Below are 24,818 nucleotides of genomic sequence, written 5' to 3'. Positions count from 1 at the left end.
GTCTTAAAAAAGTAGTCATGCCAGAATTGAGAATAATGCAATTACCAACATTTAATTAGTCGTAGATGCCCTTCTCAAATGATTTCCGTCAATGAAGCATCAAATTCCAGAACTAATTTTGTAATTGATGTTTATATGTTCCATAGAAATTGCAAAGTTCCATTGTTGTTTCTATAGTATCAACTAATTATGAGTCGAGTCCATAATGGTGACCTTCATTGCCCTCCTTATATAATTAGGATCTTATGCAGTTCATTTGAAATATTCAATTAGTTATATTGAAAGAGTATTTTTGTTTCCTCAAAAGGTGAAAGACAAAATTGCCCCTCCAATATAACTAACTGGATATTAACCGATTTAAATGAAATTGAGAGGAACCTGTTTTCTCCACTTGGTCCTGCTGATTTAAAACTTTATAATGTTAGTATTCCATGTTTCACCTCTTTTTAATCTTACCTCTTTTTTTTTTGAAAAAAATTCAAAATCAGTCCTTATAGTTTACCTGATTTACAATTAACTCCTTATCAAAATGAACTCAAAGGTTCCTAATGTATGCCAAAAAAATACATAATCTTTATAGTCAAACTTCGTTCACTGATTTAACAAATTCTGATAGCGTGGAATGTTAGAACCAATAAAATTGTGATGCTTATCTGATTTAAGTCAGTGTCATACTAACGAAATCTGTTAAATTAATGGACAAAATTTGACTGTAGGGACTATATTTTTTTTTGGCATATATCAAGGACCTTTAAGTTAATTTTGATACCATTGTGAGTTAATTGTAAATCAGGTAAATCACAAGGATTAATTTTACATTTTTTCCTTAAAAAAAAAAAAAAAAAAAAAAAGTAATAAAAATTAAAATTAATTATTTTTTTTTTAAAAAAAAGTGCAAAGTCAATGTGGATCACCATACCTAGGCTGGTCGTGCATTAGTTCAACGCATTTTTGAATTTTCGACCATTTCAAGCATTGTACATTTGTGCTAAAAAAAAATGGCAAAATTAAAAGGAGTACTTCGAGATTATGATTACAAAAACGCTTATATATCAGAGTATAACTAAAGTATTTCATGTGTTTTTTTTTTACAAGCCCTTGTTAATTTGAATATTAATTTTCACTGTCCTATTATTTCAGTTGTATAACAATTACTAAATAATAAATATTATTTATAGGCCTCGGTCAATGTAGTTGATGTGATTTATTAGAGTAATTTTAAATTGCCTACTTGTGTCTTATTAAGAATGATGTGGCTATTAAAATCACTCTTAGATCAAAACTTAATAATGATTACTCACAAGTTCAATGGTGATTTTAATAACCACATCTTTCTTAGTAGGAAATAAGTGAGCCTCCTAAAATTACAAGACTTATTATGCTTAATTGGTTCGATGCAAAATAAGAAGCATTTAGTTAAGTTTAAGGCACAAATGAATGACTAGTGACATTAATAGTAGTAGTTATTGATGAATGGGGGCAGGGTTTGGTTCCTACTAATTAAAGTGCTGCCCGGCCGTCTGCACCTTTAATGTGGCGTGGGGAGCAACTGGGACACCCCCGCCCCATGCTTGCTCAATTAACTTGTTAACCCCTCCCGCCTAATTTATGGTCAAACCATCATTATTAAAAGAAAGCCATTAGCCTAAAAAATAAAATAAAAAATGCAGTAGAATGTTCATTAAATTAATTTGCATGTAGAATTGAATCAAACAAACTAATTTTCACAGAGAATTAATTTGGAAGCATTTTGTTCTCAAATCATCTTACGATTCATTAAGAAATGTTATCATTGCTCTTAGTATTCTCCTTATCTTGTTAGATCAATTAAATATAATATTATAGATATAAACATGGATCACTCCCAGCCGTATTAATAGCATTACTTATGTGTAGATATATGTATGTATATTTAGTTATTATAATATTTCAAGAAAATAATAATCTTGGAGATCTGTGGAGCTTAGCTGAAGAAAAAAAAAAAACATAGATGCAATTGGATATTAATTAGAGAACAAAAAAAAAATCATTACATCATGGGAACAGGATCCTCTCCAGTTCAATGAGCTGGATAATATTCAATTAGTTATAGTGGATGGGTACTTTTGTCTTTTCACTTTTTGAGAGGACAAAAATACTCATTCACTGTATCTAACTGGATATTCTCCTGTTCAAATGAAATGAAGTGGATCCTAATTCGAGATCATGTCTTAAAGTTGAAAATGAATGGACACAGATTAAGCCTTCTTATAAATGTCACAAGTATAAAATTATAAAATTCATATTTTCATTAGCTTAAGTGTGTTTATATATTAATTTATTTTTAAAATAATTTAATTTATATATTATATATAAAGGAAGCATGCATAAGAATTAACATGGAATTTCGGTTGTTGATTGGCGATTGGTTGGTCGTTGGGATCACACTTTATGCGAGAGAATCTTTCTTGTACGCGGCGGTATGCACGCTGTGATATCCTACCAACTATAAAAGATTATATATGATTTTAGTAGTTGAACTAAAATATTATATATGATATAGCAACCAAGCAGCCCCCAACCATTAATTGTTTTGTATATATATATAGTAATCAACAATGATAAAATGCTACCTACCAGCGGCTGTTTTAAGGGTATGGGTGTCACCACTTTACAAGTGATGCAATGTATTGCTCCACTAATTTTCTACAAAATAAAACATCCTATCATTACATTTTGTGGAGCACTTGCAATATTTGAATCAAAATTAAATAATAATAATAATAATAATAATGTTATCATGAGAGCTGTCTTTATATAAATATATAAACTCCATCTTTCTTTATTTTAATTTGAGCACAAATAACACGTACGGACCACTTTTATGATGGTGTATGGATCTATACGAAGCTTCCACTATATATCTTTCTCAATTTGAAATTCCAAACTAAAATCATTACTCTCTTTACCCGATATTACTTATCCATCTTCACAAAATCCCCTTTTTTTTTTTTTTTAATGAAATATCATTTATTACTTCTCCTCTTAATTGCATATTTTATAATTATATACCTTTTTGTTTCAAGAAACCACATTTAAAGTTGATATATTATTCTATATTATTAGAGTAATACTTAATTAGATGTTATATTTTTATATAAAAATTTCATTCAACTTACTCTAATAAGTGCTAAGTGTTATTTTAACATGTTTGAATTTTTTAAAAATCAATGTTTAGCTTTTTCGAATGACAATAAATAACTGTTAAGAATATTAAAAAAAACATGTGAGAAATGACACTTGACATTTAATAAAATAAGTTCTAAGAAATTTATGTCATTTTATAAAAACACACATTCACCCTAGGTTTAGATATTTTTTTTAAAAAAATGCAAGATTTATTTAGTAATTTGAGAAAATGCATGGGATATATGGCGAATTTGGTTTAATTTGAGAGCCCATAGCATACATTATTTTGAGAAATTGGAAGAAGCAACGAAGATGACAAAGAAAAAGAAAAAAGAAAAGAGGTTGAAAATAAGTCTAGGGAAGGCTTTCAACTTTCAACTTTGAACTTTCAACATTGAAGCTTTTTAGAGAGAGAGAGAGAGAGCTATGGTAAACGGTCACGATTGCCGGTTGAGTGGAGCGGTCAACAGGTGATGACCCAGTCATGAGTCATGAATAAAAAATAAGTGACCGTTTACTTCCGTCAACTCCAATAACTCAAGGACTGAACGCCATTGCGTGACTTGTGTCCCCCAACAACCGCCAAGAATGACGTGGACGGATCCAAACCGTTTTGTTACCGTACTCGTGATAGACCGTCTGAGAGGGGTTGCACGCGTTCTCAGTTCCAGATAACACAATAATTACGGCAGATTCGGGCGTGGTGAAAACGCAGATTCACCCGACACCGCACACCACGAGACAGTAAAAACAATGAGTAAAGTTGTCCACGACATTTTCATACCATCAACATCAATACTAACATTTAATTTTTTCTTTCTTACTTTTTACCTAACAGACATTTTCCTATGTTTCTGGTTTTTGTTCTTATTTTTTATTTTTTATTTTTATAATTCAGTTAAAGATATGTTTTTTTTATTTTTTATTTTTTTTAATGCTTTAATGTTTCAGATGATTAATTATTATTTTTTATTCTTATAATTACGTGACAAGCAATGCTAGATTTTATTTTATTATTTTTTTTTAAGTGGATCTCAAAAATTATACTTGTTCCTAAGTACAATACTTTCATTTTTATTTTTTATATTTGTAAATGCAAGTACAATACTTTGAATAAACATAGAACTACAAATATAGGCTTTTAAAATTATTATTGGATTAAAATTTAATAATAATTAATCACATTTTTAAGGAGTAGTTCAATCGGTTGAGGAATCACAAATCTAATAATAATTTTAAAAGTCATATTATTTTTTAAGAAATATAAAAAAACTTATAACATTACCTTTTTTTTTTTTTGGATATGTCTGCACAAAAAAATAAAAAATAAAACAAAAAAAATTCAAACTAATAATTTCCGTTGCGTCCAACCATTGAGCTACACAACATTCCTAACATAACCGTTGAAGCTATGTCACATAATTTATTTTTGAGTTTTCTCTCTCTCTATATATATATATATATATATATAATTTTTATTAATATTTTGATTATTTTGTTTTTGCACGTTTTGTATTTGTAGTAGAGAGAGGGAAATCTTGAAAGATCTGAGAAGTTTGTCCCGGGGTTCAAGTGTTGAACTGAACAACAAAGACAGTTGTCCGTTTTCGTGCAGTCGCTGTCTTTCTCTCTCTCTCTCTCTTTTTTATCCCATTCCGTGCTAAAATGAGTTGCACTGTGTGGGGGTAATGGTGTATTTTTACATATAAGCCTATATAATATAATAATATTAAAGGGACACTTCCTTAAAGGTTGCCGGGAATAAACAGAAACCTGTCGGTGTACACAAAGGTGGCTATACCTATATAATAATAATAAAATACGTACTTAATTACCAACTCTTCTGCTCTTTGCCCCCTTGGGCCTTGCCCTTTTCACATCCACTTTCTTTTATTTACCTTTTCTTTTTTTAAAAAATAATTTTATTATTATTATTATTGGTTATAGTAGATTATGTGATTCTTCCATTTTAAATTAATCTTTTTTTTTTTTCTCAATTTAGTCTCCAATGATGTTAGTTTGATTAATTTAATTTACTTTATCACTTAAAAATGATTTGAGTGTTGAATATTCTATTTTTAAAGGAGGAAAAGATCCCATTTGGTTAGAGATTAGTGTTCCTAAAAATTAATGATTCAATTGGTTTATAATTACAACCAATTTATTGTTGTCTCGACACTCTAGTTGTCTTTTTTATTTTTATTTCAAATGAAATAGATAATATTTTTTTATTAAAATAATATATATTTTACTGTCATAATTTAAAATTTGTGTATTTAGTGGTATATATATGATATTAATATTAATATTTCTTTTAAAAAAATGTAATATCATCTATACGTTTAAATGAATCAATTTTAAATTTTTGACTAAAAAATAAATACCGCTAATTTCATTTAAAATTATGAAAATTCTTGTGGGGATGGGGTGATGATTTCTATAAAGATATTTTGCAAATGAAAGATTCTCATACTCATAATAGTTTGTTGAAACTGCCCTAGAAATTCATTTAATACTTGAGTTGATAATTAATATTGGATGGCGATGGTGATATAAGATGCCCCAATTTTGACGAAAAACAATATCCCAAGTAAAACTTGATAAAACTAAGTTATATATTTAATGCTTTTTAAATGCAATTATTGTACCAACACATTGGCTTCGCTTGGTATTGGCTTGATATTGTAGTAAAAGTTGGTTGATGTAAGAAAAAAATAAAAATGTTTAATATAAAAAAGTGAGTATTTTTTTTTAAAAAAAAATTTTGTAATAATTTTTTTTTATTTAAATAATAATAAAAAGTGAATAATATGATATAACAAGTAAGAATATTGGAGATTAATTTTTTTGATGAATAATAATTTAAATTTGATAGCCGTTGCCAAATGCAGCCATTAGATATGATTATAAAACTTGATAGATAAACTTTTGCTCCTGTCCATTGGGTAGTAAAACTTACCCGCATTTCACTCTACTGACACGGTAATGCCCATCAATCTTGATTCATCGGTTGTTAAAAAAAGTTTAACTGCCATATCAATTTAATAAAATTTGGTGTAATATTTAACATTTTTTTGTGAATAATTAAATTTATTAAACAAGTATAATGCTATATATTACACTCGCATTCTATTGAGCTATTGTGATAGTGTTTATCTGCTCTTAAAAATAAAAATAAATATTATATATAGTGAAATAAGGTATAATAAGAGCTCACAACTCACAAGACTTGGAGCATAAAATATTGTGTTATAATTGAGAGAGCTCACAAGAGCTCTGAATCTATCATACTCATTTCTTTAGAATCATTTGCTGTAATGAAGGTGGTGTTATAAAAAGAGTTTCAGACACAATAGAAAAAAAAAAAAAAAAAAAAAAAAACAAAAAAAAACAAAAGAGAAATGTTGGAATTTCTTCTTCTTTATATATATATATATATATATATATAGAGAGAGAGAGAGAGAGAGAGAGATAAAAGTGGGTAAAAAAGAATAGCTACAGAAAGGCCAAAGAAGCTTCTTTTCTGCATCAAAAAAATCCAAACCCTCGGAGCTTAACAGAGTGTTCATCCCCCACTCTTCTCTCTGTGTGTCTCTGTTGAAACAATCAAACCCATTTTCCCCTTCTTCACATTCGTATACTTTCTCAGGCTTTTCCTCGAGTTATATTTTGGTTTCTTGCATTGTGTAAGTTTGATGTCTATACCACTGGAACATAATTATATAGGCTTAACAGAGACTTCTTCAATGGAAAGAAGCTCTGACAAGCTTTCATCTTCTACTTCCTCTACCCTCTCCAGTGAGGATGGGAAGACCTCTGCTCTCAACCTCAAGCAGACTGAGCTCAGGCTTGGTTTGCCTGGGTCTGAATCCCCAGAGAGAAATTCAGGACCTGGGGTCTCTCTTTTTGGCAAAGAATTGGAGGATAAGAATAATGGGTATTCTCCAAGCCCTCTAAAGAACCTTGTCTCTGGGGCTAAGAGGGGTTTCTCTGATGCCATTGATGGGTCTGATAAATGGGTTTTCTCTCTCAGTAATGGATCTGAGGCTGATTTGTTCTCTCCTGGAGGTGGGAATGGTGGGAAGCCCAGTACCCAATACTCATGTCTGTCTGCAACACCAAACATGAAGGAGGCTGCCTCTGTTCCTCAATCTCCAAAACCACTTCAGGAGAAGAAGCCTCAGGTTCCTGCTGCAAATGAACAGGGTAGTGCTCCTGCTGCAAAGTAAGCTTCCCTTTCTCCCTATATGTTACTTGTGTTTCTCCTTGTTGGGTTGCGTTTGTCCAAAATTGATTGCTAAAATTTTGAGGAAAAGTTAAAAAAATATATGGATTTTAGTTTTTTTGTTGTATTGGATTTTCTCAAAAGAAGGTGAAAACCTCACCTTAAATTAATTGTTTTATTAGGCCCAATCTGGTTTACCTTTTTGTTAAAATGGAGACTGAATTTTTAATTCTAGGCTTCAAATAGAGCCTTAATATTCGCTGGTATTGGGTTCAACTTTTGTATCCATTTTCTTATTTACTTTTTCTTTTTTCCTTATTGTTTTCCTTTTCAATTGTTGTATTGGTTCTTATTTAACCCTAGATGGTGTTCCCCCCCCCCCCCCCCCCCCCCCCCAATATAGAAGATTAGTGGTTTTTACATGCTCTTGGTAGATTTTTCTATTCGTCCTAGCCTGCACAGAATGTTTTCACTTAGGGTAGAAGAACACCACAATACTCCACTTAGGTAGGAGAAGACCACAAAGACATACGTCTAATTCATTCTTTGCTTTCTTCATTAATAAAATGGTCTATAAATAGACTACAATTGATAACATGATAACACCTAAAAGGTAACATATCAAATATTCAAATAAACCTAATCCTAAATAATTGAAATCCTATTTCAACTCAACTATTTATCTAATCTAATCCTAGCATTCCAAATTTTTGAATTTTAGTCTATGTGATGAGTTCTTAAATGGATACTACTTCAAGGGGGTGAATCACTAAGCCTAAATTCTTGCAACAGGACACAGGTAGTAGGATGGCCACCAATTCGATCATTCCGAAAGAACACCATGACCTCGAATTTGGCAAAAAATAGTGATGCTGAAGGCAAAACTGGATTTGGATGTCTTTATGTAAAAGTTAGCATGGATGGTGCTCCATACCTAAGGAAGGTTGATCTCAAAATCTACAACAATTATGTGGAAATCTCATCAGCTCTCGAGAAGATGTTCAGCTGCTTTACCATTGGTACTCTCTCTCTCTCTCTCTCTCTCTCTCACACACACACACACACACACACACACCACATAGTAGAACACTAGAACATAATAACATTTGAAGTAGAAGTGAATTTTATTACATGCATGTTGAATTTTCTGGTTCGTTGTTAGTGATGGTTTAATTTAGGAAATCATGGCTGCCACGTCTAGAATGTATTTAGGGGTGTTTACTCAAGTTTGCAACAAGGTTGCATGGTGACATATTTACACACCAGCTGCATTTGAAACTATATGAAGGTTTATCAGAAGAGTATTTACTCAAATTCGTTAATGACCATGATTCAGGGCAGTGCAGTTCTCATGGACTTCCAGGACGAGATGGCCTGAACGAGAGTCGCTTGAAGGACCTTCTCCATGGTTCTGAATATGTGCTGACATATGAGGACAAGGATGGTGATTGGATGCTTGTTGGTGATGTCCCCTGGGAGTAAGTGCTATCCTCATATAATGTGATTTCTTATTTTCTTTTGGAATTTTCTGTCCAAAACGTATACCATAGATGATTTCTTAATGTGATCTGGCATTTCATACCAAATTGCATGGTTTCTTTAATAAAATTGACTCCAGGTAATTGAATAGATCAACCCAGATCTGCTATTGCTATTATCTGTTGCAATGGTGGGGTAAACACGAAAGTGAACCATGTATTTATTTGATCCCTTTATCTTACAAAGGGTTTTCAGAGTTTATCATTTTCAGCCGTGAAGTCTTACTGTTTTGTTGATCTGTTATCACAGAATGTTCACCAACTCCTGTAGGAGGCTGAGGATCATGAAAGGTTCAGAGGCAATTGGGTTAGGTCTGTCCAATTGAATATAGTATGAGATGCTTTGTTGATTAAATATAGTATGCTCCAAGATTCTTGTACCAGCCAAGATTTTGTTTTCTGCTCAAAATGATGTCAACACACATCTGCTTGGTTGCAGCGCCAAGGGCCATGGAGAAGTGCAAGAGCCGTAGCTGATGTGAAAGGGAGGCATTCAAAGCTTTGGAAGAATTTTTACCTTGGTGTTTTGTTATAGAGTCCTATATGTGTACTTGTGTAGTTAATAGATTGGAAAATTTTCCAGTAAGGTAGAAGATTTCCACTGGAGACATCCAGATTATTCTATATTTTTATCTTGTTTTCTCTATTATGTATCGCTGAATTCCAATTGCTGTGTAAATGGGTTGCTTGATGTTTGTATATTTATTTCTCACTGCAATTTCTATTTTTTGAAGAAAAATTACAAGCAATAGTTGAGAGTTCAATGAGTTTGGTGTAAAAGTCATCTAGACTGAGGAGGTATAAAAGAGAAGTGAAAGAAAATCAGTTTTAATTTCTTGCTCTGGGCTTCCTACCCAGTAATCCATTTGCACTCTTGGATTCAATCTGTCGTGCTAATTCTCGAACTCCAATAAGTTTGTGGTGCCTTAGGATATGAGAAAATTGAAGAAATTTAAAGTTAAATGCCATCAAGTTGTATTGTAAACGGTACCGTATAACTAAAAATGGAGATGATACCTTCGTTCATTTTATGTCTAAAAAGTTAATGGAAATTTAGGTCAAATTAATCAAAAGATACCACATGACTATATGCCTCGATAATTAATTATTATTATTATTTTTTTTTAAAAAAAAAAACTAAAAAACTAAATCTATTAAAAATATCTATAAAATCTTCTTGAAAAAAAAAAGAAAAAGAAAAAAAGAGGGTTTGCTCGAGCCACCCCTTTAGGCAAAATGGGAGTGGTCGGCCACCATCAAATAGCAAAATGGGGGTTGGGGGGTTTCTCGCTCCTGTTTGGCTTGGGGGTGGTTTGGCCACCTCCAAATAACAAAATAGGGGTGGCTTTGGCCATATCTCCAAGGGCGTTGGGGTGGTTCGGCCACCTCCAAGGGACCGGCCAACCCTAACTTTATTATTATTTTTTAAAAAAAATTTGTTAATGAATTTTTAAAGTTTTTAATATTTTAATATTTTTAGTTTTCCATTTTTTTTTTCTATTTCTTTTAATTTTTAATGAAAAAGAGGGCCACATGTCTGTTTTGAAAGGGCATTGACATGAATTTCCGTCAATTTATGGATGAAAGTTAGACAGATGAACTATCTCCGTTTTTAGTCCTAGGAATTGAAACCTAGACAAAAAAAAAAAAAAAAAATTGTTAAACCTAGACCAAAGCTGCGGGCATTAGCCGCTCTCCCAATTACTTGAGGTGGTGTGGGGTTAAGGCCAGCCTTCACAAATAAATAAATAAAATAAAATAAAATATTTTCTTTAAGACAATTATATTTTCACAAGAATGAAGTTCCTATTGGACAAAAAATTTAGAAAAAAAAAAAAAAAAACATGAACTAAATTTTGAAGTGTTGAGAACTGAGTAATGTTAAATGTTCTTCCCATCTGGCTTTAAAATTATTATTAAATTTTGATCAAATAATAATTTTAAAAATCACATTAATTTTGAAGAGATATAAGAGAGATATGGAAAAGACATTTGGTATTACTTGTTGAAAACCCAACGAATGATTTTTTTTTTTTTTTTTTTTTTTTTTCGAAAACCTAGAGACCAATTTTTAAACACATCAAAACTCAATTTCCCAAAGCTTAACAAGACTGAGTAACTGACCCATCGTGGGTTCTTATATTTTTTTCCAAATGTGATAATTCTGGTTTGAATTTTCTATATAAGCACCCACAGAAGCCATCTTATCATCTGCATCTCAATTGACTAGAAGCACCCCTTCAACTATGTGAATAAAAATCAGAAAGGCTAAAAAGCTTATACTATGCAAGTTGGACATAACGTGAAAAACATGTTGCCGTGGCTCATTTCTGCACTATAGAGCTTGGCACGTGATAAAACTGCAAAGAATTGGTGATAACATAAATGAAAGCACTAACAAACCCCACATAGAAGTGATGGTCAACTACCAAATTGTGCTTGCATGAAAATGTTTGTCTTTTGGAAAGTACACAAAAAAGTTCTTTAAACGGACTTCTAAAAATTGAATAAACAGAAATATGGTGGAAAGCAAGAGAAACAGAAAGAAGAAAAAAAAATCCATACATTATTATATAAATAGCTATGGGAAAACAAAAAAAAAAAATGCACTCTCTTCTACACTGCTCTAAAACTCTTGTTTAGATATCTGAAGATAAACCATCTGAGTATACCCATTAAATACAGAAGTATCAAGCCTGGTTAGACCAAGCCGCTGGAACAAGCCATACCGGCCGTCTTCAACGATAGGGCTGGGTGCACGAGCCGGATCATATCTTGTTTGATGAGTGAGAGATGGTCCGGCCACGGGAGGGAGTTCCCAGTAAACATCAAGAATTGATTCCAGAAAACGGCTGTTCTGAAAGTGTTGGGCATAGGATATTGGCTGATTGCTGTGGTTGAAGTTATCCCGCATGTAGCCTCTAACACCCCACCATGCTTCACCCGGCCCACAAACTTCTTCTATATCCATTGCTTTCTCCCAGAATTTCTTTCTTTTCGATCTAATCCGAGCTTCATCACTGTCTGTAAAACAGCTATGCCCACCTCCTAAATTAACAAAAACAAGCGACTTACATGGGTATTTCTCGAGGCAGTGAGCAAGTAACCACAAGTCTATAATCATCAGAACTAAAAATCCCATTGAAGGAAACTCCACAAGGACACAAACAACCAAACCTATAACCTTTCTAGCTACGAATCTCATGGCAAGTATAATAATAATAAAAAATAATACAGTATTTACATCTGAAGAAGAGATTAATTTTTTGCTTCCCAAGTCCTTTTGTACTTCAACTAAACACAGAAAATTTGATCTTTCAAACCACCAAAAAGTAGACCGTTCAAATTCTGAGACATACATGCCAACAAGAATGTAAATTAAGGCCATGTGAAGAAGACTAAATGCCCTATCACTTACAAATAAACACCCACTGGTAAAGAATAATGGTGGGGAATAACAAATATATAAATATATCTCTCACCTACTCCAACAGTTGGGAGAAGGTTTTGTTTACTAAAGTTTTAGATTTCATCTGTAATGCACTTGGAAAGTGTGAGGACTGAACGAGAGGGATAAAAGGATGAGGGTCAGGAACTTACTCAGAGAATGAACTGCTGGCCAACATTGTTTTTTTACACTACTAAATTGAAACTTTTGTCAAGGGCTGTTGTGCTCAGTTTGTGGGGCTGTCAGCATGTGTATTACTGCTATTTGGGTTCTAGAGGGGCTTTTGGAGGGATCTAATTAATGTGGGACAGAAGGGTGGTGGAAAGTTAGCATGTGGAGTTATTCACTGTTGCTTGCTCCTTCAAACATGTCGTTGACAATGTTGAGTGGGCTTTTACGGGAGTTTGTGGTCCTAATGTGGACTATGATAGAACACAGCTTTGAGATGAACTCGCTGGGTAGATTGATTGGTTGAATTTACCGTAGCATTTTAGGTGATTTCAATATCATCCACTTCTCGAGTGCGAGATTGAGCGATACCAATATTGAGTTGGAGTTCTCCAAATTCATTATTGAGCAGGGCCTAATGGATATTCCTCTTGTAAGTGAAAATTTCACATGGTCTAATAATCAAAATCCTCCATGGTGGTTTAAAATTGATAGGCATCTTCTTTCTCCCAACTTGAAAGCCCAATTTCTTGATGTTTCTCAGGAGAGACTCCCTAGAATTTTGTGAAAATTTTAATGCGCTGATTTTTACACCAGCAAAACTACCATCTCCATCAGATTAGAAACAACTGGTGGAAATTTTAATGCGCTGATTTTTTTTTTTGGAAATTTGCAAAAAATTTCTCTATGGGGTTGTCAAGAGCTTGGTCAGTGGAGTCGAAGGAGTTTGTGTTGGTAGTGAAGGATGGAGACACGGTGCTGAAGCTTCAAGAGCGTTGCAAAGGAAAGATGCGTTCGATACGGTTGGAATGGAAAGAAGCGGTTTGGTTAGTGAATATTTTTGGTGAACAGATGACAGTGGAGGATTCGAGGGTCTTTAGGGATGAGTCTATTCGAAGCTTTCCACGTGCGTTAGTCCAGAAATGCTTCAACAAGCATGGGAGATTTCTGGTATTAGAGGAGTATGATGGCAGAGATAGGCGTGGAAGAGTTATGGTGCCTGAAGGTAGGAATAGGTGTGGATGGGATCGGCTTCAGTCAGAGCTTTGGATAGCTATTAATTTCATCAAGTCGTTCGTTGGGGATGCTAGGAAGACAGTGTTAGGAAAACAGAGAAGGAGCTTTTCTGAGGTATTGCTCTCCTCAACGAAACAGGTAGAGGAACCGTTTGGGCACTATGATGAACCGATTGCGAGGGTTCCTAAATGGTTGGTAGGAGGCAAAGTTGGGATCAGCAACTCGTCTGGGCAAAATTATATGGTTGTGTGCCATGGTAAGGAAGTTATGAAAGATCTTGAGGCTCAGGTGGTGGCTCCGATGAAGGGTCCGGCGACTAGGCTTGCATGGAATGATGATGCCGGTTGTGGGGTACAGCAGAAGAAGGGTCCAAGTTCCGAGGAGAAATCTGCTGATGGGCATGCCTCTGGAACATCTTGTCATGGTTGCGTGCGTGCGGAGGAGAAGGAAAAGTTGAAGATCTCCCTGTTAAAGTTACAGGAGGATATCGGAGCTGTATGAATGGGTTAGATTCGCTTCTGACTTGTGGGTGTGGGAAAGGATCTGCTGGTTTTAATAGGTTCCCTGTCTTGGAGAGTCCCCAGATGGGCCAAGTTAAGGAGTGTTATCAAGCTCAGCTTTTGGGCCAGCGTGAGTTACAGCCCAAGGCCCAATTCAAGATCTTGGTAGCACAGATGAAGGACAAAGCTCATGTAGTTGGAGTTGGGCCCAATAAATTATTGAAGTGCTATAGCAGGAAGGCATTGGTGCCATGTTATGAGAAACCCATTGGGCCTGCAGGGGATCCTGGCGCTTCAACGTCTCACTCAGGGCGTCGGACACCGCCGATCGTGACGAATGTAGATTCGTCGGCCTTCTCTGGGTTGCCAGCACGGGCGACAAGTGTGCCAGTGACTTGTGCGCAGGGCTCGACGAAGGAGAAAGCGGCAAGGGTAGGAGTGCTGGACGCCGGTCATGGTCTGCATCCTCCGGCGATAACGCCGATAGTTCAAGTTCCGGTGTCGTTGCGGTTGGGCGAGTTAGAAATGGGTATTCTGGGCAAGGAGCCGTCGGTTCCTTCAGCAGGAGATCGAAGGGAGGCATCGCACAGTCTGGTTCTGTCGGACCCTTCTGGGCTCGTTGCCAAAGATAGTGAGAAGTCGAAGAAGGTGATTACTGTCAAGTTGGGTCAGACGGCGCCGGTCGTTGGAAAGGACTTGTGTATTTTTCAGGAAGAGCTTGCGCCGGGTTTGGAAAGATGGAATCTACCGGAGTTGGGCCAGAGGATGTCGGGGAAGGACTTGGGGGAGGGCGTAGGTAGTGAACAGAAGCTGCTCGACATGCAGGAGGAAATTCCATCGGGTATGGAGAAGTGGGTTTTGCCAAATTCGGATTACTCTCTTAAGGAGAAAGGGATTGTGGTCAGTGTCTTTGACGAGGGCTTATGTTCTTCGGAAGTAGCGTATTCTGGAAATGAGGATCGTTTTTCGAAGGATGAGGAGTTTGTTCCAGACTCCTTAGCTTTGGAACCGTGTGCGAATCAAGAACCTATTTCGGTGGAGTATGTAACTCATTTTAGCAAGCTTGTGGGTGTCTCTTGTGATGGTGAAGATGGGCGGTTGGCGGAGGTTTTTGGGATCATCATGGCGGATAATGAGGACATCGATAAGGAGGTGGGAGAGGTGTTGAAAGAGGGAGTGGCAGCAGAAGCAAATACCGGAAAAAAAGGTAAGAGGGAACTCAATAATCTTAATTTTTCCGTTAATTATGAGGTGCACAGTGGTAGTTCTTTGAGGGATAGCAAAAAGGGTAGGGCTTGTCGAGTTATTCAATGAAGCCGAAGATACTTTCTTGGAATGTGAGGGGCTTGAATGTAAGGGACAAAAGGTTGAGGGTTAGAAATCTTCTTAGAAGTTGGAAAGTGGATATAGTGTGTTTTCAAGAGACTAAGGTGGATTATATTTCTAACAATTTTGTGAAAAGTTTGTGGGGATGCCCTTACGCGGAGTGGTGCTATGTCCCTTCGAGAGGGGCTTCGGGTGGTATTTTGGTTCTGTGGGATAGAAGAGTAGTCACGAAGGTTGAGGTGGCTTTGGGCAGTTTTGTGGCGGCTTGCTCTTTTAGAAACGTTGATGATGGTTTTGTTTGGGCTTTTGCGGGGGTGTATGGCCCTAATAAAGATAACATCAGGCGTCTTCCTTGGGAGGAACTGGCGGGCCTTATGAGCTGGTGGGATATGCCTTGGTGTATTGGAGGGGATTTTAATGCTACTCTTTATCCTAGTGAGAGATCAGGGGGGGCTTATTCTCGGTCCGCAATGAGGGAATTTGCAGATTTTATAACGGAGCAGGGCCTTATGGATTTCCCATTGGCTGGGGGGGTCTCTACTTGGTCTAACAATCACTCTTGGTCTCGGCTAGATCGTTTCTTAGTCTCTCCAGAATGGGAAGCTCGTTACCCAAGTATGCGACAAAAGAGGATGCTTCGTGTGTGTTCGGATCACGCTCCTATTATTCTTGATTGTAATTGTTTCTTGGGAGGCAAGAGACCCTTCAAGTTCGAGAATATGTGGCTTAAAGCTGAGGGTTTTGTGGACAAAGTTAGGAGCTGGTGGGAGTCTTACCATTTCCAGGGCACTCCGAGTTTTATTCTGGCTAAAAAGATGAAAGCTCTCAAAGGGGACATTAAGAGTTGGAATGTTCAGGAATTCGGAGATGTGGGAGGGTGCATTAAAACCCGCATGGATGATATAAAGGATCTTGATAGGGTGGAAGAGGAGAGAGGGTTATCCGTAGAAGAAATGGAGAGAAAGAGGTTGCTAGCTAGAGAGTTGGAGACTTACCTTTTACATGAGGAAATCAGTTGGAGGCAGAAATCTAGGATCCGTTGGTTGAAGGAGGGAGATAAGTGCACGAAAATTTTCTATCAGATTGCTAATGCAAATAGAAGACAGAATTCTATCGAGTCTCTGATTGTGGGTGGTTCTACAACTTCAAACAAGAGGTCATTAGCAACCATGTTACCAATTTTTATGAGTCTCTTTTTTCAGAGAGTCTCATCTGGAGACCGAGGTTGGATGATCTTGATTTTGATATGTTGTCTATTGGTGAGGCTTCTAGGTTGGAAGATCCTTTTGAGGAAAGGGAGGTGTGGGAGGTGGTGAGAGGTATGGATAGGGACAAGGCTCCAGGCCCGGATGGCTTTTCTATGGCCTTTTTCCAGGATTGCTGGGATGTGATTAAGGAGGACATTATGGCGGTTTTTGCGGAGTTCCATGAGCGAGGCTATTTTGAGAAAAGCCTTAATACCACGTTTATCTCTCTTATTCCGAAGACACATGGAGCTTCCGATATTAAGGATTTTCGTCCGATTAGCCTTGTGGGAGGGACTTATAAGATTGTTGCTAAGGTATTAGCCAACAGAATGAAGAGTGTGATGGATAGGGTCATTTCGAAACCTCAGAACGCTTTTGTTAAAGGCAGGCAAATCCTAGATTCAGTTCTCATCGCCAATGAATGTTTGGATATCTGGTTAAGATCAGGGGAACCTGGCTTGTTGTGCAAGCTGGATATGGAAAAGGCGTATGATCATTTGAATTGGAAGTTTCTTCTTTACTTACTGAGAAGGTGCGGTTTTGGAGAGAAATGGTGTTCATGGATTGAACATTGCATCTCGTCTGTGCGTTTCTCAGTTCTGATCAATGGATCCTCTTCCGGTTTCTTTGATAGTTCGCGAGGAGTGAGGCAAGGAGATCCTCTTTCTCCCTTCTTGTTTGTTATAGCTATGGAGGCGTTCAGTAGGTTGATCAATGCCTCAGTTAACAGGGGTCTCATCTCTGGTTTCTCAGTGGGAAGTAGGGAGTCGGATCGGGTTATCGTCTCTCACCTTCTTTTCGCTGATGACACTTTGGTTTTTTGTGGGGCAGATCCGAATCAAATAAGAAACATTGGTGCTTTGCTTGTTTGCTTCGAAGCCGTTTCTGGGTTAAAGGTGAATCTGGCTAAATCTGTTTTAGTTCCTGTTGGTAGTATGGATAATGTGAGCTCTATGGCGGGCATCCTGGGTTGCGGTTCAGCTTCTACGCCTTTGAAGTACTTGGGTCTCCCGCTGGGGGCACCGTTCAGGGTTAAGGCTAGTTGGGAGGACATGTTGGAGAAGTACGCTAGAAGACTAGCCCCATGGAAACGCTTGTATTTGTCTAAGGGGGGGAAGGATTACTCTCATCAAAAGCACCCTATCCAATCTCCCTACTTATTTTTTGTCGCTGTTTCCTATCCCTGCATCCGTGGCAAAGCGTATGGAGAAGATTCAACGTGATTTCTTATGGGGTGGGATTAATGATGAGTTTAAGCTCCATTTGGTTAGTTGGAACAAGGTTTGTTCTCCGATCTCTGAGAGTGGTTTAGGGATCCGAAATTTGCGTGTGATGAATCAAGCTTTGTTGGGGAAATGGTTGTGGAGATTTGCTCATGAGAAAGAGGCTTGGTGGAGGAAGATCTTGGTGGCTAAGCATGGTGCGGTTTGGGGCGGTTGGCGTTCTAGGGATCCTAGTGGTCCACATGGGGTGGGGCTATGGAAGCATATTTGCAGGGGGTGGAGGTCGCTTCGAGGTCACTTCAGATTTGTCCCTGGTCTTGGGTCCAACATCAAGTTTTGGAAGGACATCTGGTGTGGTGACATGTCTCTCAAGGATGCTTTTCCTGGACTCTTCAATATTGCCACCAATAAGGATGCATCTATTGCGGATAACAGGGAGAGTCTAAATGGCTCTGTGCAGTGGAACGTGTCCTTCATTTGCAGGGTTCATGATTGGGAAGTGGAGGTCTTGGCCTCTTTCTACACGCTCTTGTATGCGCATTCGAGGAGTGGAGTAGGGGAGGATAGGATGTGGTGGATCTCTTCTCGTAAAGGAACTTTTGAGGTAAGATCTTATTACAAGATCCTTGCTTCTACAAACCCCATCCCTTTCCCATGGAAAAGTATTTGGCGCACTAAGGTTCCTTCAAGAGTGGCTTTCTTTGTTTGGACGGCCGTGCTTGGGAAGACTCTAACATTGGATAATGTTCGGAAGAGAGGTATTGTAGTGGTAAATCGTTGTTGCATGTGTGAATCGGATGGGGAGTCAGTTGATCATCTCTTTCTTCATTGTGGGGTTGCGCGTATCTTGTGGAATGCCATGTTCTCTCGGTTTGGTTTGTGTTGGGTGATGCCTGGTTGTGTTAGGGAGTTGTATGCTTCTTGGTGGGTGGGTGGCAAGTCTCGCAGTGCTGTTGTGTGGAAGATGGTTCCTCTTTGCCTCATGTGGTGTATCTGGAGTGAGAGAAATGCTAGATGTTTCGAGGACTCATCTAGGAATATAGAGGACATTGTACACTTTTTCTTGTACACTCTTTTCACTTGGACTGCTGGATGGCTAGCGCCTATAGTGATTAGCTTCCCTGACTTTCTTTTTATGTTTTCTTCTTCTTTTTCTTCCTCTTAGTCGCTCTCTTGTATACTCCCTGTGTACTTGGGTTGCGCCCCTCTGCGCTCTTTAATTCATCTTTTTACTTATCAAAAAAAAAAAAAAGAATTTTGTGAAACCACTTCCCTTTATTGTAAGATTATGGTGATGTTGCTAGGAGCAAAAGGTATTTCAAATTAATCAGAGGGCCTTGTGAAAAAAAAGGTGAAACAATGGTGGTTGTCCTACAGCTTTCAAGGCTCCACTAGTTTTATCCTAGTGTAAACTGAAAGCTCTAAAGATCGATTTAAAATAAATGTGAGGTGTTTGATAATGTTGAGAAGCAGTAAAGGCATCTTTTGGACAGACTCGAGGGACTTGATGTTATTGTAGAAGAAAGATCTTTATCTGATAGCGAGAAGTTGAGAAACACTGAGGTTATTAGTGCTTTGGAGAGGCCTACTCTCTTGGAAGAAGCAAGCAGAACACAGAAATTGATGTTATTGCAGAAGAAAGATCTTTATCAAATAGTGAGAATTTGAGAAAGGCTAAGATTATTAGTGCTTTGGAAAGGCCTACTCTCTTGGAAGAAGCGAGCTGAATACAGAAATTGAGGGCACTTTGGTTGAAAGAGGGTCATAAGAGTGCAAAATTTTTTCCACCGTGCGACCAACTCGAAGAGAATAAATAACACCGTTGAATCTTTAGTGGTTAACAGTTATATTTCTTCGAATACATCAGAAATATGAGAGCAAATTCTACAATTTTACAATAGTCTTTACTCTGAACAGTTCAATTGGCGGCCTAAATTGGATGGTCTTCCTTTTGATTTCATTGGTGCTGAGGAGGAGGCCTGTAGTTGGAAAGAGCTTTTAAGGAGAGTGGGGTCTTTGAGGTGGCAAAAGCATTAAACGGTGATAAGGCCCCGAACCTTGACGGTTTTTCTTTGGCCTTCTTTTAGACTTTTTGGTAGCTCCTTAGAGATGATTTCATGGATGTCTTTCATGAGTTTCATGCTCGAGGTAAGTTTGAAAAAAAAGGCTCAATGCCACTTTTATTGCTCTTATTCCCAAGATAGCGGGGGCGGTTGACATCTAGGATTTTTCGTCCTACTAGTCTACTCGGTGGTGTTTACAAAATAATTTTCAGTCCTAGCTAACAGGCTGAAAACAGTGTTGGATTAGGTTATTTCCAAGACTCAAAATTCTTTCGTAAGGGGGACTCATTTTAGACTGAGTCTTTATTGCTAATAAATGCCTTAACAGTAGAATTAGATAAGCGGTTCTAGGTGTGCTTTGTAAACTGGATCTAAAGAAGGCTTATGATCATGTTAATTGGAGTCTCATGTTGTATATGTTAAGGAGATGTGATTTTGGGGGAAATGGTGCAAGTGGATTGATCATTGTATCTCAACAATGTGGTTCTCTGTTTTGATGAACCTTTATTGTAACTAATGGGACTCCCTTTAGCTATTTTAAAGGCTACCATGTCCTGAGATAAGGGGATCTTCTTTTGTCGTTTTCATGGAGGCTTTGAGTAGGATGGCGTCCGCTACTGTGGACAGAAGGATTTTATCAGGCTTTTTGGTGGGGTCCAGGAATAGTAACGAGCTTCTCTTGTCTCATGTCCTTTTGACAGATAACACTTTGAGCTTTTGTGAGGAGGATACAAATAAGCTCTATCACTTGCACTGCCTTTTCTTATGCTTTAAAGTTGTATCAGGGTTTAAAATTAATTTGGCCAAATCAAAAGTTGGTCCCTGTTAGTGCTGTGAAAGATGTTGGAGGCCTAGTCCACATCCTTGGTTGTGGGGTGTCCTCTCTGCCTATCAAGGCTCTACCTTTGGAGGCTTATTTCGAGGCAAACTCAATCCGGGATGGTATTATTGAGAAGATAGAATGTCAATTGACTTTTTGGGAGTGACTTTATTTGTCAAAAGGTGGTAGGATTACATTGATGAAAAGAACTAATTCTAATTTGCCTACTTACTATTAGTCCCTCTTCCCCAATTGTATTGAAAAAACTTCAACGGGATTTCTTGCGGGGCAAAGCAGGTGAGGAGTTTAAATTCCATTTTGTCGGTTGGACTAAAATTTGTAGTTTGATTTCCTCGGGTGGTTTGGGGGTTAGAAATCTGCTTTATGTTTAACTTGGCCCTTTTGGGGAAGTGGTTATAGCATTATGCCACAAAGTGGGAGGCTTTGTGAAGATCGGTTGTAGAAGTTGAATATGGCACTATGCGGGGTAGGTGGTGTTCTAAAACAGTTTCTAGCTCTTTCGAGATTGGGATATGGAAATTCATTAGGAGAGGGGAGGGAGACTTCTCTAGCTTTGTTTGATTTGATGTGGGTGATGGGTCTAAGATTAGATTTTGGCAACATGTGTGGTGTGGGGATCAAACCTCGAAGGTAGCATTCCCTAATTTTTTTAATATTTCTCCTTGTAAGGAGGCTTGGGTAGCAAATTAGTTGCAGTTTTCTAACAACACTTTCCAGTGGAATATTACTTTTTATCAGATATGTGCATGATTGGGAGATGGTGTTGATTTCTTTGTTCTTTAATCTGTTGTACTCTCTTAACTTGAGAGGAGGCGATGAGAATAAATTCGTTAGTTCCTTCCAAAAGGTAGACGGTTGATGTTAAATCTTTCTATATTGTGTTTAGCCCCCCACTAGCTCCTCTTTTCCTTGGAAGAGTATTTGGAGAAATAAAGTCCCTTAAGGGGTAGCTAAATTGACTGGGGATTATGCCTCATGAAGCGGTAGTCACTAGTTTGAATTTCTCATTTCCTCTCGCCCCTTGATAAAAAATTACTTTAAAAAAAAAAAAAAAAAAAAAAAAAAGTATTTGAAGAAATAAGGCTCTTTTGAGGGTAGCGTTTTATGTTTCGACAATAGCTTTAGGGAAGACTTAATAGATAATTTAAGAAAGAGGCACGTTTGAGTGATAGGCTGGTGTTATGTGTGCAATATAAGCAAGGAATCTATTGATTATGTTCTGCCTTCTCCATTGCATTGTGGTTAGAGACTTGTGGGCTTCCACTTTCAATCTTTTTGGGATAAAGTGGGTTATGCTCCCTCAGGTGGTGGAGCTAATGGCATGTTGGAGAGGTCAAGCTGTAAATCACTGCATTTTGGAAGTTTGGCGGATGGTTCATTTGCGTTAAATGTGGTGTATTTTGTATCTTTGGTGGCTACTTTCAATCTTCCACTTTCAATCTTTTTGGGATAAAGTGGGTCATGCTCCCTCAGGTGGTGGAGCTAATGGCATGTTGGAGAGGTCAAGCTGTAAATCACTACATTTTGGAAGTTTGGCGGATGGTTCATTTGCGTTAAATGTGGTGTATTTTGTATCTTTGGTGGCTACTTTCAATAGTTCCAACTTTCCTATTTTTCTAGATTTTTTTTTTTTTTTTTTTAAATTTATTCTCTTCCACTTCTCCTAGTTTACGCTTTTTATTTACTTATATATATATTTGGTAGAAAATCATCCAAAATTGTTTGTCATAAACTCCTCAATCATAACACAGTCATTGCTCTAACACGACAAAAAAAATTTTATTAGTTAGGCATCGATATTGCATTCAATATGACAACCTCATCCAACTTTTTCAGAATAAAAGAAAGAACAACTTTCTTTAGTTTAGTCAAGGCAAGAGCAAGGTGCATATCGTGACACATAAGGCATATGCAGTAGATATGGCCTACATAAGTAAAAAGAGGAAAGGCAAAAAGGAGAGCAAGCACCTCTTATATAAAATTGGTCACAAATCTGCCTTAAGGAATAATGATCTCCGGTTCCAGTGTCATAGTTATCTTCAAAAACAAGATGTTGGAAGCCAGCTTTCAGAGCCTGCTTTATTCTGCTCATAAGAGCATGCAAAAGAAGAATTACGATTCCAGTGTAGGGCGGTAAACAATGGAGGGATAAAAGTCTTGGTTGGGATTCAGTGATTACCTTTTCAATTCATCCTGATGGTCATCAAAAAAAATAAGAACTCGACTGAGATCAGTAATCCCATGTTTCTTCATCTCACTTCCCCAATCAACACTTCCAAAATCTACAAAGTCCTTTCCAGCAAAGTACGTGCAGTTTCCATCAACATAAGCAGGGCCCTTCTTTAGATACTTCTCAGGATGCCGGGGTGAAAGTGAAATAATGGGCGTGTTTGGCATCGCTTGCCGTAAAACCCAAGTGGAATGCCCCTTGAAAGCACCGCTCTCAATCATCAAATCTGGCTTCAGCCATCGAACAATGAACCAAAGCCCAAAGCTGTGGTCAAAACCCATTCCATACATATTGTTTTTAATTGGCCGTGTTTCATATATAGGTACAAACTCTTCCAAGCCTTTAAGCAAATCCTTAGACGTCCATTCAACTGTTTTTCCATGTTTCGATCTGCCTTTTGCCAAGGACAAGAATATAAGAATAACAATTATTGACAATAAAACTCAACAAAAACCAAGGATTTGAAACTGAAAGAAGGATTTGGATCATCCCATGTTCATATGCAACACAACTCATCTTAGAAAAATCTCTGCCTTACCAAATGTATTGCCATGATCCTGCAGCACAATAACGGGACTGATGTGCACTCATGGCTGGACCAGACCTATTTCTACTGGTAAGATCACAGCTACTAACACCTTATGATTGAAATTTCACTAACGCCATGGACATGAGAGAATCTATGTCCTGATATCTAAGGTATAATTCAAACAAGCAACACATAGCACTGTCATCTTCCTTTGAAATTCGCTTATAAGAAACTTCAATGCTTATTCCAAACTTTTCAAAATCCTTCAAGTTCCCAGCAACCAAAAGTAATTCACAACTAAACCCCCATTTTCATTTCCGCTATGTTTTCTCGCGAATTCTCAAAAACCAAACAGAGTCCCCAACCCCAATTAGTCGCACCCTAATCCGAATCAAACATTAAAAACCCGGATCTGAAACAATAAACACCCTAGACACACGAAATCTAAAACCAAAAGATAGGAAATTTAAATCTAATGGATCAGATCAAGGTAATGAAAAAGGCTTACACCAGGGCACGCCGAGGGATCCGAAGTCTGATTCGAGGCCGTCTAGCCCGAAGAATCCGGAGCGGGAAACTGGGTTGTAGTAGGAGGAGACGCAAACGAAGGGGCGAGAGTGGAAGATTAGCAATGAGAGGATTGCGAGGAAGGTAAGGCAGAGGAACGCCAGGCAGGGCCCCATAGGGCCCATTCTGGTAAAGTAGTTGGCCGCTCGGGTTGTTAGCGGGAGTTGCTGCTTCTTGGTCTTCGACTCGTCGGTCGTGTCGTCGTCGTTATCACCGGAGCCTTCCTCCCCGTGCTGCGGCGCGCCTCGGCGCAACGAGAGGACCCGCTCCAGCATTTTGCTGGGCATGGTGGTTGTGGTGGTTGTGGTGGTGGTGTGCTGGTGTGAGTCGCGAGAGTGAGATCGGGGAGTCATGTGCTAGCTTTGTTGAATTTGTTAGGGGTAACAATGGAATTTAGATGGAAATCGGAAAAGCTTTTTATTTTGAGAAGGATTGAAATTTCTTACACACCGATCTCTAAAGATGATATCTATGAGGGATATACAAGCTGTTATTATTTCTAACTGCTAACAACAAATCAACAATTGTCCCACCTTAAGCGGTTAGTGATTTTAAAATAACAGTAACCACTTTTTAGAAATGGGCAGTTTGGGCCAATTTTGGTGCTTTAATTTGTGACTTCCTTAAACTTCTTTTTAGGACCTATTTTAGACAGTTATGGACCTTTTTTAAATAATTAGAAGGCTTCCAAATGTAATAAAGTTCAAGAATATTATTATTATTATTAT

General features: G+C 37.5%; 2 protein-coding genes across 2 annotated transcripts; one reads left to right on the top strand and one right to left on the bottom strand.

Moving 5' to 3' along the window:
* The first annotated feature begins 6,645 nt into the window (after positions 1–6,645).
* On the top strand, positions 6,646–9,630 carry LOC132187235 (auxin-responsive protein IAA27). The gene is made up of 5 exons (XM_059601478.2): positions 6,646–7,393; positions 8,186–8,412; positions 8,730–8,871; positions 9,182–9,243; positions 9,371–9,630. The coding sequence occupies exons 1-5, from the start codon at positions 6,864–6,866 to the stop codon at positions 9,406–9,408; spliced, it is 999 nt and encodes a 332-aa protein (XP_059457461.2). The 5' UTR covers positions 6,646–6,863; the 3' UTR covers positions 9,409–9,630.
* A 1,727-nt stretch (positions 9,631–11,357) lies between these two features.
* LOC132186934 (DNA-directed RNA polymerase subunit beta) lies at positions 11,358–24,499 on the bottom strand. The gene is made up of 4 exons (XM_059601055.2): positions 24,032–24,499; positions 22,944–23,388; positions 22,733–22,848; positions 11,358–11,979 (listed from the first exon to the last, which is right to left on the bottom strand). Exons 1-4 carry the CDS (start codon positions 24,441–24,443, stop codon positions 11,558–11,560), a joined length of 1,395 nt encoding a protein of 464 aa, XP_059457038.1. The 5' UTR covers positions 24,444–24,499; the 3' UTR covers positions 11,358–11,557.
* Positions 24,500–24,818: the final 319 nt, after the last annotated feature.

This window comes from Corylus avellana, chromosome 6, assembly GCF_965113065.1.
Source record: "Corylus avellana chromosome 6, dhCorAvel1.hap1.2, whole genome shotgun sequence".
Lineage (NCBI taxonomy): Eukaryota > Viridiplantae > Streptophyta > Magnoliopsida > Fagales > Betulaceae > Corylus > Corylus avellana.
Note: the sequence above shows the minus strand (reverse complement) of the source record. Positions and strands in the feature narration are given on the sequence as shown.

Excerpts from the sequence above, each read along its gene's own strand:
- LOC132187235 (XM_059601478.2), top strand. The coding sequence starts at position 6,864 with ATGTCTATACCACTGGAACATAATTATATAGGCTTAACAGAGACTTCT. Across the intron at positions 7,394-8,185 it reads GGTAGTGCTCCTGCTGCAAA|GACACAGGTAGTAGGATGGC; the intron begins GTAAGCTTCCCT and ends TTCTTGCAACAG. Across the intron at positions 8,413-8,729 it reads GTTCAGCTGCTTTACCATTG|GGCAGTGCAGTTCTCATGGA; the intron begins GTACTCTCTCTC and ends ACCATGATTCAG.
- LOC132186934 (XM_059601055.2), bottom strand. The coding sequence starts at position 24,443 with ATGACTCCCCGATCTCACTCTCGCGACTCACACCAGCACACCACCACC. Across the intron at positions 23,389-24,031 it reads ATCCCTCGGCGTGCCCTGGT|GCAGATCGAAACATGGAAAA; the intron begins GTAAGCCTTTTT and ends CCTTGGCAAAAG. Across the intron at positions 11,980-22,732 it reads TGACCAATTTTATATAAGAG|GAGGTGGGCATAGCTGTTTT; the intron begins GTGCTTGCTCTC and ends TTGTTAATTTAG.